The following is a 14,306-nucleotide window of genomic DNA, read 5'->3' on the forward strand; positions in this document are numbered from 1 at the left end:
TTATCTTCTCCTCAGTGTACTTTCATACTTCCTCCGTCTCTATTTTTGTCCCTCACTTATAAACTTACTAATTAGAAATTATGCAAATGATCCAGAAACTGTGTGTGTGTGTGTGTGTGTGTGTGTGTGTGTGTGTGTGTGTGTGTGTGTGAGTGTGAGTGTGAGAGAGAGAGAGAGAGAGAGAGAGAGTGTATGTGTCCTGTGCTGAGCTTGTCCTAAAAATTCCAGCCTACAGAGAAAAGCCTCTTCAAAGGCTGTCAGACCTAGCTCCTTGCCTCTCTCATCCTCCTCCACTTCCCTCTTGAGAGAGAAAACAGAAGAGGAGGTGAGAAGAGGTGATACAAGTCAGGATGAGAAGGTTGTTACATTGGAAGCAGGATGAGAAAATATGAATGTAGACAGAAACCTACTGATTGAAGTATGGAGAAGAAACTCTGAAGGTAACTACATTTAAACATAGTTAACATGTGTGAACTAATATGTGTAAGAAGTGAATACATGAACAGACTGAAGTTTTAAAAAGAACATCAAAGTATTTTTTAAATATAACATAAACACAAGTAATAAAGGCTGGCAATCTACATGATATATTGAAATGTTTTCAATTATAACCCACACCTAATGAGTTTAGTGGGTATCCCTTTCTTCCCACTGAACACTGCTTAGAAGAACTTCTGATGCCACTCTGGTTTTACCCACAGCCAAAAGAAAATCAACACAATTATATAGATTTTTTTTTTCTCAACCAGATTTCCATGATGGATGTTTTTCTTTATGAAATGGTCCAATATGGCATAACATGCAAATATTTCTGCCACATAAAGTAATAAAGATGTATAAAGCAAAAACAACAGATACATCTCGACACAGATTTGCATATTTAGGCAAAGTGAAAAGATCTTACTGTTTAAAGCTTTCAGATCCAAACTACACAAAGATATATTCAATTCTCCCTGACCAATCACATTCAACAAATGAAAAGCAAACAACTGATTTCATGTGTAAAGATTAATATTGTGAAAACAGCTGTTAGATATCTCATAGATCACTGGAAGGAGCTGTTTCAAGCCTGAGAGAAAACACGCAGCATTTTTTTGATCCTGAAACATATCAAAGAGCCTTCATACTTTTCAGAAATGCAACAGTTCTTCACCAAACGCCATTATAAACAAACAGGAAGTTTTCAGCATGTGTGTTGCATAAACATACTAGATCTGATATTGACTAAATGATCCATGTAACTGTTATGAGGGCTGGTTGTTACAACAGGAAATGAGATATCAGGACTTACACAAAGACTGTTTTGGGGTTTATTTACTGATGAGTGTGAGATTGAATTTGTGTGTTTGCACACAGGAGGTTGGTCAGTGGCACAAAAAGTATAGTGAAAGATCATCTGTAACAAATTACACCGCAGGAGTCTTTATAATGACTACCTGATTAACATAAGAATGCTTTGTTGTACAGTGCATACTGCTGCCTTTATGAGGGGAAAATAGAGAAACAGGAAGGAAAGTGATGAGAGGATTTGCAGACGGGCAAGTGTAGGACAGATGGAGAGGAGACTGTAACAAGAACTAGCTTAGCTCTTTTGTTAAGGCAAAAATCTCACCCTTATCTTTCATCACAGATTTAACTGCCCCACTATAATGAGTATGAAATCCATATGGCGGTATTACAAGGGAGCAGCCATCTTCACACCCTTTGTTGACTCTACAGAATCTTTAGAAAAACCACAGTCACAACACAACATGGTGCCACATATAGGATGATGGTGTGTTTGCAGATGCAGACTGGACCTCCATCAGTTTCTCCAACTTAGCAGGGACTTGTATCGCCCTCCTCAGGTTGCACTGTGTAACACAGCGCTGCTCTGCAATAAAGTACTGTGGGAAAAGTGACGTCATCTGACACCACTAGTGTCTGTGGGTTAAGTATTGATGCATAAGCTTGAATTTTAGGTCACTGTCAACTGGTGCATACTGGTGTCGTCGACCTTTATTGCCTCAGTGGGTATTAAGCAAGCATGTGACCTCACCAGTTTTCTAGTTATGGCTTGACATTGATATTGATGAGCACCCTCCCATTGTTCTAAATTGTCTCACTAGTATGAATGCGTGTGTGTTTGTGAACATCTGTGAAGGGGTATTTTTCTGTTTTAGTAGGAGTGGACCGTCTGCAGAGCTGGCGTGTGCCTCTATTGTTGCTAAGCCCTTTATGTCTGTCTCTCTGTTGTGATTGGTGCTTTGTCAGCTAGTTGCTACTATGATTGGTTGCTCTAGCAGGGGTCATGACCCAGCAGATGGGTTTCTTGTGTGTTCATAGACACGTCATTCCTCTACTTAAATGGCTCTGAACACAACGAAATTAGCCTGATGTATCCAAGCTGTCTATGTTTCTGCAAAGTAACAGACAGACGCAAAGCTAACAATCTAAAGCTCAAACCAAAACACTGATAGTGCTGGATGCAAGTCTGTCTGTCTTCTGGAATGAAATTTGCCAGTTTGAGTGCATGTATGGGTATGCAAACATCCATGTGTGCCTTTGTTGGCATGCGAGCATCTGGTGTGTGTGTGTGTGTTTAAGAAGGGGGTAGACAGACGGAGGGCAGACAGCTGAGGATCCCCCATACAGTCTGCTCATTCGACGCAGCCAACATTCCCACATGGACAAAGTGAGCTGAGGTGCAGGTCAAAGGTGAGGAGTTTTATAGCTTCCACAGCCTCGTGGCTACCCATTCAGTCACGCTGTGAAAAAATGAGCGTGACAACACACTCAATACGTCCCCTTAGTAATCTTTTAAAACTGAGTTCGTGACGTCTACAGTTGCAGCAGCTGTAAGGGTAGGAAACAAAGAGGAGAGAAGGGAGGAAGGTCTCCACAATAGCAATCAATCAACAGCTCCACAGACAAAAACAGTAAACAAAAATAACATTTGAGGCTGTTGTATTTCAACTAAATATTTTTATACAAGTATAACTTTTTGTTCTCTGTGTGTGTGTGTGTGTGTGTGTGTGTGTGTGTGTGTGCGCGTGCGTGTGTGTAAGAAGGCTATAAAAGCTTAGTGTTGTTACACAGGTTATATATCATTTTACAATAGGATATCACTTGTATATATGAATTGCAAAGAGTGTGTGGTGTTGTTGCCACATTTTCAACTATGATCTATAAACAACACCTCTGGTGTAACGAGACAGTCTTAAATGTACTTTTCACAAAACCCAAACATTTTTCTCTATTATCTGCCAATAAATGCAAAACAGATAAATACCTTCAGTAAGCTGGCTGTAGGGTTTCTACACTGCTATGTTGAAATTCTTTCTGTACCTGCAACAGTAATGACTGAAACTGAACCAATAATGTTGGACTGGGAGCAGTTACTTTTATTCAAGAGGAAAGATGGAAGTCTAGACATGAGTATAGATAAGTAAATATCATTAGACTACAGTGGCTTGTGTTATGACTCTAAACAAGCCTGAATGACTTACAGCCCCATTACATATTTTATTTTGTTTAATGAAGAGCAATCAATGCACCATCTTAAGTCTATCTGCAGATGAGGGCTACATTTGTCAAGAAGAATATAATGCATATATAAAACAATATAAACAAACAGTAAAAACTTCAGTATTAGTAGCATATTTAGACTGAAAGTGAGTAGACACATACATGTATACTGTCTTATTTATTGTGGTTTTGATTATCACTTTTCAGTGTTAAGCTAATCAAGTTTGCTCTGCCTCAGTTCCTGTTTCTCATTCAACAAAATTATGAAATCAGGGTGTGTTGCAGCAGGAACTCCTTTTTAGGGTTTTAATGTTAGGTTATAAAATATAGTCACAATGAAACCCAAGAGAAAATACTTTTAAGGGCATTAATGATTGGACCCATTTCATAACATCCGATCTGTAATAACACTATTTGTGCTTTAACTGCGAGGAAAAGAAAATACTTGGAGGCAAAACCTGCAACCAAGTGCCCCACCTACTGGTATTTGTTAATAAATGTCAAAACAAGAAAGGATGGGGGATTTGAGAAACTCAATGATGCCACTTTTATGAGTCTTTACAGTTTAGATGCATCTACCTCACATTATCTCCCTGTGATAAGATTATGAATAACCTTTTCACAGAACTGCGTTTCCTTAGTGATGTGTTACTACATAACAGAGACAGAAAAAAATGTACTTGTACTCTGACTTGTATTTATGTTTTTTCAATTTACCCTGTGTGCAACATTTTTTAAACACATATGATATTATACATAACATCTGTGAAGGGGTTATACATACATACAATATTTTTTCCCTGCTCTGTAAGGCTGCCTGTGGCTTCACTGGTGCCAGATGTGTTGAGCCAGAGTCAGGATGTGCCTCCTACTTCAGCTTTACTAAATTAAGACTTATGACTCAACTGGCTAGTCAAACATGTGTGCAAACACATACACATACACTTCCTGCTGTGTAGGTGAAAGACTCAAGGCTCTTCCTGGCATTAAGAAGCAAAGTGGGCATAGTGGAAAGGAGAAACCTTTGAATACCAGTCAGGAAAAACTCCTAACAAGGATAAGAATGCCACCAAAAAACAAAAAAACAGCACTGCTTCACACCCTCCACATTCTCCATGGAAAAGCCTGAACTTTGGCAGAACAAAAACAGAAATGACACCATGGGGTAAGAGAGGAGACAGGGGGGAGGGACTAAGCAGAGATGTGATACATCGAGCCACTTATATTTTCCGACAATCTCCTACCACAGAAGTATGTGCAGGGAGGAAAGCTCTTTCCCTCCCTTTCTTTCACATACACATGTTCAGGTATTTCCTGTTGGGAGTGTGAGGTGGCCCAACAGCATTATGGATGACTGAGTCCTCAAGTGGGCCCCATTCTTTCTTCCCTGCTCCTGCTTCTCCCTTCATTTTAATTTTCACTGCTATCTCAGCCAGTTTAGTGGTGATGAGCCTGAGCTATTTGTTACTTTATTTGTTTTTCTGCTTTTTTCCCCCTTTTAGTCTGAAAATTACATCTGAGAGGTAACTGAAATGTGGAAAAGAGAGAGAGTAACAACAGATAAAAAAAAAAAAAAAAGGGACAAATACCTATAACTGTATTTATTTGAAAAAGCTATTCTCATTGTAAGTAAGACTTGAGATATTCCTTTAAAGTCAGGGAGGCTGGATCTGCCTGACTTCAGATCTTTTTTCCCTGGCAGTCCAATTTAGCACTCTGGTGACATGGAACAGTCACAAAACAGTCACAAAATGTAGGATTTCTACAAGGAACAGCTCAGCCCCAAGGATGTTTATCCGTTCTACTTTTCACAAACAAAATGTCTGGAGGAAATTAAAGAATGTTTTGGTTTAACATACACTGAAGGTCCACCAGTTTTTATAGATGGAAGTGGGGTCCAAAAAGAACCCAAAAGTTTTCAAAGATTATCAATTCTGAGTCCAAAATAAAGAATTGAAAGAGTTGTATAAAATAAACAAAAAAACAACAGATTAGTAGGAAGAGAAAAGAGCAGGGACTACCTTCTGGGTCTTAGTGCAATTCAGGACCAGTGCTTCACATCTGGCTTCTATTGTGAAAGGGATCGGGTTGCACAAACTCTTCCACAACTCTGCTTATGTGCGAAAACTGAACCCACACAAGAGTGCGTGTGAACAAAAACACACACACACACACACACACACACACACACACACACACACACACACACACACACACACACACGGTCTCTCTAGAGTTTTCTCTTTCTTAGCTAATGGGCAGCGGGACACTTTCCCACTCACAACCAGGAATCATGTTACAAAGTTACTATACTAACAATTCCTGCTGCCTCACTTTCATTTGCATGATCTTACTAGGCCATACAAGCCACAGAATGGCAAACAAAATAGGAAAGTGGGAGAAAGTACTTCAATGTCTAATAAGTCAATAAAATTGAGAGCACCAAGGCTATAATAATGTAAACTTTTACATTTTCTCTTTTAGTGTAAAATTGTAAAACTATTGGTATTTTGTAACGACTATGTGGGTCCAACTCTGCTCATAAATCCTTTGGTGTAAATGGAGTTTAATCTCAAAATGACAAAGAGCAAAACATATCTTGACTTGAAGTTGCTAAAGGCACCTGTGTCCTCATACTTTTGCCGACAATAACTTACCACAACTTTTGTATTGCCCACTCACGTCAACAAACTTTCTGCCTACGGGCTGGTTTCATCCCCCTCCTACAGTCATTATTTATCATATTTTCCTACTCCACCACCACACCCTCAGCAGTTGTTTCTCCCTAAAGTATCCTACTGTCCACACCCACCCTTGGCACTCTCCCTCTTCTTTTATTGTTGTGCCAGCCTCTGATTGCACTGGCTTTGCCCCTATAACCATGGTGAAAGAATATTACCACAACTCAGCCTGTGAGCAGAGCAACAGATGGAACAAAGGCAAAGGAACATAAACAAATCTGTTGTTGTGTTGAGAGAAGATTGGAGACAGAATGGAAAGTGAGATAGAATAAATGAGTCTTATATATCTGTGGAAGTAAACTGAAATCTGTAAAGCAAGTAACGCATGAAATGTGGAAACATATGCATATTTTGTGAAGATTTACTGTTTTGCTTGTGTGTGAGTACCTGCTTGACGTGGTCCTCTCTTTCTCCTGAAAGCAGCACCGGACTGCAGCGCCTCCAACAGGCCATCCATGATACCAGTTTCATCATCCTCTGTGAACACCATCAAAAAACATAATCAGTAATAAATCAAGAAACGATAGATCAGTATTAATACGTAATGAAGCACTTTAACTTCTATGCATGACACACACATTATAACAGGCTTATTATTTTTAATCAATACTAGCCATCTAACAACGAGAGAGAGAGAGAGAGAGAGAGAGAGAGAGAGAGAGAGAGAGAGAGAGAGAGAGACACACACACACACACTGGTGTTTTCTGTTTTTCTAATATAGCACTATACACAGTGTGGATCTTCACCAGCTACGTGGCTATTTTGTTAAATTAGCTACATTAACCCAGATAAGCAGTGACCTACTTCAGCTACTTCCACAGCTAGGGGCTACACTATGCATTTTCAGGGAGACTGCTTCAGATATACACAAGCCCACACTTATTGGAAAAACAGCCGCTGAAACCAAATCCACATAAACAGAATGAATGCATAATTGTGGCTTCCAGTTAAACTGGTACAAACTGGAAATTAACCTTTTATCTGTATAAGTTTACAGGTACAGCTTACATGGGTGGTCTCTTTTGTTTACAGCTACATTTTCAACAGAGCTTCAGTGTCAGGTGGCAATAAATAAAAGAAGGTGGGTTAAACCAGGCAGGATGCCCAATCTCAAAGCAACATGTGAGAGTACTACTTTGACTATTTTGTGGGCAACATTCAGTGGCATGGCTCAGCACTCACGCAGATGGCTTTAATTATTTTTGTTTGAACCTGAATGGAGACAGAGGGGTCTGGGGAAGGGCCAGCGGGGTTGGGGGTTAAAGGTTTATGCTGTGTCTCTGTTTGTTCCCCAACCCCCACATCCAAACACAGCACACAGCTCTGCTCACACGCACAATATTTAATCCTGCAGTAAGCCATGAAGCAGATGGCCTATGGTCTCGCCTGTTACGTCAGAGAAAGTCTCTCTTACACACATCCCAAGACTACCGTGGCTCATATACACCCCTTAATGTCCATGTCCTAGAACTGCACACTGGGATCAAAATCAGAGATTTTTCTTCTTCAAGGGAAACACATCTGGCAAATTTCCGCTTGCATCAATCACATGGCTGGCTTAAAACATGCTTGCAAGCACACAAACACACAACTGTGTTTTGGAACACTGCATTGAAGGCACTGAAGGACCAAACAATGACCTAGCTGTGTATAAAACATTACTGAACTAATGAAGATTCAGCTTACAGGCCTAGGGGCCTGTGCTCTCAATAGTATTGAGCAACACTATTAAATCAAAAAGCAGTTTTACAAGTTTACTTTGTTAGCAATAAGTGACATAAAGGGGAAACACAAGACACTGGTTTTCATTGGTACTGAATGGTACTTGAAAGTCAATTAACTAATTATCATACATTGAAATAAGCCTAAAAAATATAAGATTCAATAATACTACTGACCATAAAAAGCAGAAGGAATACACACATATTTAGTGCTTGACACAAACAGTAAGTTACTGACTAAAGCATGTAAGAACATAAGATGGATTAATTAGGGCAATGGCATTAGACTGTGAGCTCTTAAAGATGTCTCTTTCGATCCGATTTGCAATAAATGCGCGCACGCTCTGACACGTCTCACATCTCTCTCCCACACACACACGCACACACACACACAGCTCCGTCACCACAGCATATAATCTTGTGTAGATCAATAGCACCCCTAATGGATGTTCACACATCAACAAATGAAAATAGAATTGGAAAAATTTAGCTGTTGATGATGACAAACGTGCAGATGACAGCATGATAAAGAAAATCAGTGAGTGGAGAGATCTTTTTTCTAATGTTTTTCTAATGTGCCATGAATCTCTCCATTTTTCACAGTCACCTGCAGTGAAGACATCAGGCAACTCAGGCTTATCCTGTCTCATCCCCTCTTGTGGCTTGCGCCTTTCTCTTCTAACCCCCTTTTCAAAGAGACAACTGCAGTCTAATCCCCACCAGAGCATCTGCTGCCCTACTATCCTCCTTCCTCTACCCTCCCCCACACTAATGTTTCCTCACTTGCTCTCTGTGTGGAGCACGGGCACTCCCAGTGGTAGTTCCCATACAAGCATCTATGTGAGGATAAACCAGACATGCAAACACCCTTTGCCACATAGATAAAAAAAAAAAATGGTCTCAGGTATTCTTTTACAGACTGTACTGACACCTAGCTGTAGAAATAAGGAATAGTAGCAGCAAGCTTTGGTGTATAGCCAAAGATGGCCTAGGGATAGTAGTAGACTGTTTTTAACAGATAAAATTAGAGCAAAAAGCTAAAAAGCTTGGAATGTCAAGTACTGGGTGTGGCAACAAAATACTCTGCCAGTTTAGTATACTGACCCCTGTATTTATATTTGCTATGCGAGTCAGAAAAGGCAAGTCAAAGCACTTAATGAGTCAATTATAAAAACGACAACATGTAATGATTTCCAAAGAATCTCAACATGATTTATACACAGTAACTAGCATCACATGCTTAGAATATGTGCAAACTGAGACTCCACTAAGTCTGACTCACATGGGAATGGCAAGGCCACAAACTGCAAACACACACTGACCTTCCAGGGTTTAACCAACAACTGGTATTATATGTTTACAGAGACAGAAAGTCAAAGGAACATTCAGAGAATTCATGAGATAGTAAGGGTATGCAAGTAGATTCGTGAGAGACAGAAAAAAGGGAACCAGGAACATGTCAGCGTGTGAAAGCACAGCTGCTGAAAACAGCCATTGTATAGCAGCCAGTATGAGGGTTATAAACAAATACAGAACAAAGACCAGGTGGGTGGGTGTGCCAAATTTGTGTGTGGTTAAATTCAAATAGGCGGTGTAGAAGGACTCCAGGCTACAGGACAGTCAAATATTCCACCTGTATGTAAATGATCCCTGTCCACTAAATGTGTGCACAGAGACACTAATCTTTGAGGCACTATTATGTTCCATGTGTGCACGTCTCGAGAGGCTGAACATGAAACTTTACTTTCTATTATATATCTCTTCCATACTTTAAACACTGAGGCAAAATTTTCTAAATGGAGTCTTGGTGGCTTGAACTGCCCTTTAAATGAACTGCATACAAAAGGAGAGCTAAAGGGGAAAACCTGGCAGTGGTAAAATAAAAGCAAGAAGGGGAGAAGAGAAAAGAAGCCAGCTGGAACATGCACTACTAGAATAAAGCCCAGAAAGACTTTTTGTAAGAGTTTGAAAAGCAGACACACACACACACATATATTTTGGCCACCATAATGTTTCTTCAACACATGGGCAAAGCAAAACAAAAAACATTCACAACAAAATGACATAGTCATTTGTAACACACACACACACACACACACACACACACACACACACACACACACACACACACACACTCTTTAGAGTACCAAGGCTATAGCACATTTCTACAGTGAAAAAGCAGGGGCTCTGCAGAACATAAGTGGAGCCAGAGAGATGAGGAATGCACTGAAAGTAGGTCACAGACTGAGAGAAGGGGGAAAAGTCTGTGTATACATATGCGTCTCCAAGGCAGGATTTGAGTGCTTACTGTGTAGACAGGGACGAGAGAGTCAGAATGCATGTGTTTGTTAAAGGGAACAATAATGCTACCAGCAATTTTTAAAGTGTAAAAGCATTACCAGAAGAGTGGAAACATGTTTTTTCCTGATAAGGAGAGTTGGGAGCTATTTCTGTATTCTTTTGGGGGGTGGAAAATTTCATGATTACTGGAGGAGTGAAAAGAGGTCAGGCACTTCAATGCTGTCCTCAGTTTATGTGAAGCATCATTGTTTCTTGTTTACTTTAAAACAGGTCATCAACATTAGATTAACTTTGGTCAATAAATGGGCTGCTCTCACACACACACACACACACACACACACACACACACACACACACACACACACCAGATGTGTGGACTCGGACTGCCCCCAACAGGAATCTGAGGGAAATGCAAAGGAAGAGACGTGGCAAGTGTCTCTCCAGTTCATTGACATGCACATAAATATATATTATGCAGCAAAGGTGACCTGCGTTGATGTCAGGGAGCTGGTTCTTCTTGAGTTTCTCCTCTTTTTCCTTTTCTGCTTTCTCTCTCGCCAGCTTGGCCCTCTTGATCTTCTCTTCAGCCTCCTTTCTTTTCTGATTCTCCTTCACTGCTTGCTGTTAGGGAAAGAAGTAGAAAATATATTAAGTTCTAGCTACATAAATTCAACACAGAAATCGTTTAAGAATATCTTACATACATTGAAAGAGTGAAAGTGAATAAAGCAACCCATGTATGATGGATATGATGAATGAAGTTTTGTACACAAAACTTCAAAACCAGTACTGGCCATTATTCTTTATGACTGGCAGACAAGTTATCTAAGGTGGAGCCCTCCCAAATGTTTAAACAGATAATATAATGGAGTGACTCATTATTTTGTCAACACAGTCAGATGTACAGTCAATCCTTTTGATATTTGCCTTTGATGCATTACATTATTTGCAACTGAACTTGTGTTTAATTTTGTTCGTAACACACACATTCATTTCGTAGGTTGGTAAAAAAAGACTGAAAACCATAACAACCTTGTTTTTACTTCCTTACTCATTTAGACTTACACATACACACCTGGAACATGTTTTTGAAGTTGTTGAGATCCCCAAATAATTCCTCGACAGAGATCTTTTTCGGGTCAAAGACAAAATAGTCTCCCAGATCACTGTATTGCTTTTCCATATTCTTGTGCATCAGATCTAGTTTCTCATACTGTTCTTGGGCATGGCTCACAAAGCTGTAAATACATTGTGTTAAGGTACACAGGAGTGTCATTCAAACACAAGAAAACACAAAAAGCACTGTCATCACGACATGACATTTCCATTGATTTCTTTTTTTAAAAAACAAAAAAACAAAACTCATTGACTAAATGAGGCCAACTGAGCAATTCTATTTAATAGCTGAATAGAAAGGATATCGACATCTTCTCCGCGAACAGGTCCTTATCATTTTGTGGAGGAGGAAAGGTTTCCAAATCTTTCTGCAGGCTCTTGATCTGACGGCCCATCATTTCTAGGTTCTTCTGAACTGTCTCTGCAGAAACTGCCATGGACAAGGAAAATGTTGTCATTGCTAAGCACCCACAGATGAAGCTTGTCATATTGGTATTGACTTGAAGTGACTGATACAGTGAATAAGAGCATTAAATAGATCTCAGGTATGATGTGCTATTTGCTGAAACAATATAAGCACACTTTATTTAAAGATCTGCTAAAATAATATGTATAATATGGGTTACATGTCCCACGCACCTCTGCTGGCCTTTTCGACATGAATGAGCTCATCTGCAAAGCTCATGACATCAGGATACTGCTCCTGGCACACGTCAGCAAGGAAATGGAGCAGTGTCTGTTTCAGATCAGCTGATTTTGTGTCACGAAGCTAATTAGAAGAAAGAGGTATTTTAAAAAAGGACACAATGTCAACATAGGTGTGAGTAGTTTCTAATCCTGAATGTACATTTTGGCTGGACTTTTATTGCCCAGTTTCTATTATTAAAACATGTGATAAAAGTACAACTATAAGTACAGTATAGTGTTTATACACTCAGTGTAGCAATATTTAAAGATGAAGAATTTACTATCTCAAGTCTTTATGCTAGTAATAGCGGTATATATCCTGTACCTGAAGCCATGATGACGAAGCCGAAGAAGAGCCAAACAAGACAAAACAACAACAACAAAAAAGTCAGTATTTCTCCAGTTACATACAGGATTTTCAGTAGATTCATTCAGTTTTTATTGTGGGTGTGTGTCATATGATCCCCCTTCACTTCACCTTGCACAGGTATGATATGGAGAAGCCGAATGCTGCTCCATTGCGAGAGCCAGAATTCATATAATTCCCAACAAGGAGGATGATCTGCAGCAACCTGGCGAATGTATCACTTTTCCTAAGCTCTTCACAAGCTGCTGTCACAGACACCACATCCGGCTTGATGTTGTTCAGCTGTTCCTCAAACTGCAGCTTGAACAAGATGGCCTGAAGCCGTGGCATCAACCGCTTCACACTGGACATCTGGAAAAACAAGAGAGGGGCATACGAGACCATTCCCTGTTTGTTGCTACAGTGAGTGTGTGTGTGTCTGCACGTGTCTGAGAGCATGCAATTATGGGTAAGTGCAGTGAGTTCATCCATTACCGAAATCTACAGTTGAACAAAGCCCCTTTGTTTAACAGCATGAGGACATTCTGTGTGTCTAATTTACTGACAAACCATCTTAGAAAACGAACCATCTCAACACTTTCTACAACTCATACTGACACCACAACAAGTTTGTGGTTAGTCAGCTTCAAGTCAGCTGACAATTTAACAATAACCATCTTATCAAAGAGAAGTGTCTATTTTTTCCCTGTGCTTTCATTTGCACATGTATATGCAAGTTTCCTTACCACTACTCCAAACTGTTCAGACTCAGCCAAGTCATCGTATTCATCCTTCATATCTGCCAGGACACCCAGCTGGTCTGGTCCTGGCAGTTGCTTGATCAGGTTCTAAGTGACAATGAGAGAAATGTATACTGGAAGACACATGAACAAGCTTGAAAAAGTTGGATTTTTATTTACTATGTCATAAGGATCTTAATATGACTTCAGGGTAACTGAAAGCCTTATAAAGTTAAATAAAAATGTCATTTTGCTGAAAATCAACAAAACAGGCACTCTGAAATAAAAGTGTAGATGAAGCACACACCATCATCCAGTTCATTTTTTCACTTATCAGTCTACAGACAGTCAAACACATTAAACCTATAAATCTAGTATGAGAGGTAACACATAGGAATAAAGGAAAGAGAAAATCCTTTTTATCAAATAACTATATTTTATTTTATAATACAAATGAACAGATTCATAACAACACTCAGTCAATACCTGAACCATGGACTCTGTGAGGACCTTCTCATTAACCTGCAGGATGGCATTCTTGATCTCCTCATAAGGGATACGGAACGATCCCAGAAAAATAGCTTCATGAGAAAAACACAAGAAGCATGACTTACTTAATTATGCCCCATTTTATACATAAAAAGCATGGTCATGAATATAGTGGTATCAGGATAGTGGACTTACAGAGATTCTGTGAAGACTTTGAGTCAAGAATCTTCAGCTCTTTCACCTTCTTCTTCTGCACCTGTTTCTTTTCATCCCCACCATCCTGCTCCTTTTTAGCTGTAGATATGGACAGAGACAAGGAAAACTTTATATTCCCTTACGGCAAGCAAAAAGAGGAGCCTTTGTAACAAAATTTTCTTGTCATCTTTCATAATTTTAAATGACTTGTACCCTTAAACGGAAATAACACGGGGGGGGGGGGGGGGGGGGGGGGGGGGGGAGTAGTGACATTAGTGGGATAAAAGACAAAGTGGATTTGATTGATGGACAGAAGGCACATGTGATGGCTATAAAAACTGACAGACTTGGCACAGCTTTTACTTTTTTCATTTTCTCCAAACTGTATGGTGTCATGGAGGTGTCAGGAATATCACATCAGTGGTTTGGGGTACAACTGAACTAACATGAAATGGCTGCAGC

General features: G+C 39.7%; 1 protein-coding gene across 3 annotated transcripts in view; it reads right to left on the bottom strand.

Annotated features, from left to right (window-relative positions):
• Positions 1 to 13,977, bottom strand: part of LOC146582328 (protein diaphanous homolog 1-like) — a 33,657-nt gene extending 19,680 nt beyond the window's left edge. For all 3 annotated transcript variants that reach the window (XR_014894695.1, XM_085295204.1, XM_085295214.1), the window contains exons 1-9: positions 13,845 to 13,977; positions 13,647 to 13,741; positions 13,167 to 13,268; positions 12,553 to 12,792; positions 12,027 to 12,156; positions 11,692 to 11,817; positions 11,347 to 11,510; positions 10,760 to 10,892; positions 6,636 to 6,725 (exon numbers count right to left, since the gene is read on the bottom strand). Coding sequence is in view for 2 of the 3 variants with exons in the window: in XM_085295204.1 (XP_085151330.1) it covers positions 6,636 to 6,725; positions 10,760 to 10,892; positions 11,347 to 11,510; positions 11,692 to 11,817; positions 12,027 to 12,156; positions 12,553 to 12,792; positions 13,167 to 13,268; positions 13,647 to 13,655 (994 nt within the window). In the remaining variant the exon portion in view is untranslated. The remainder of the gene's footprint in view (positions 1 to 6,635; positions 6,726 to 10,759; positions 10,893 to 11,346; positions 11,511 to 11,691; positions 11,818 to 12,026; positions 12,157 to 12,552; positions 12,793 to 13,166; positions 13,269 to 13,646; positions 13,742 to 13,844) is intronic.
• Positions 13,978 to 14,306: the final 329 nt, after the last annotated feature.

The sequence above is a fragment of the Mchenga conophoros genome, linkage group LG2 (assembly GCF_057382185.1).
Source record: "Mchenga conophoros isolate Kocher_MC1m ecotype Shallow Benthic linkage group LG2, M_conophoros_male_GT1.1, whole genome shotgun sequence".
Taxonomy (NCBI): Eukaryota; Metazoa; Chordata; class Actinopteri; order Cichliformes; family Cichlidae; genus Mchenga; species Mchenga conophoros.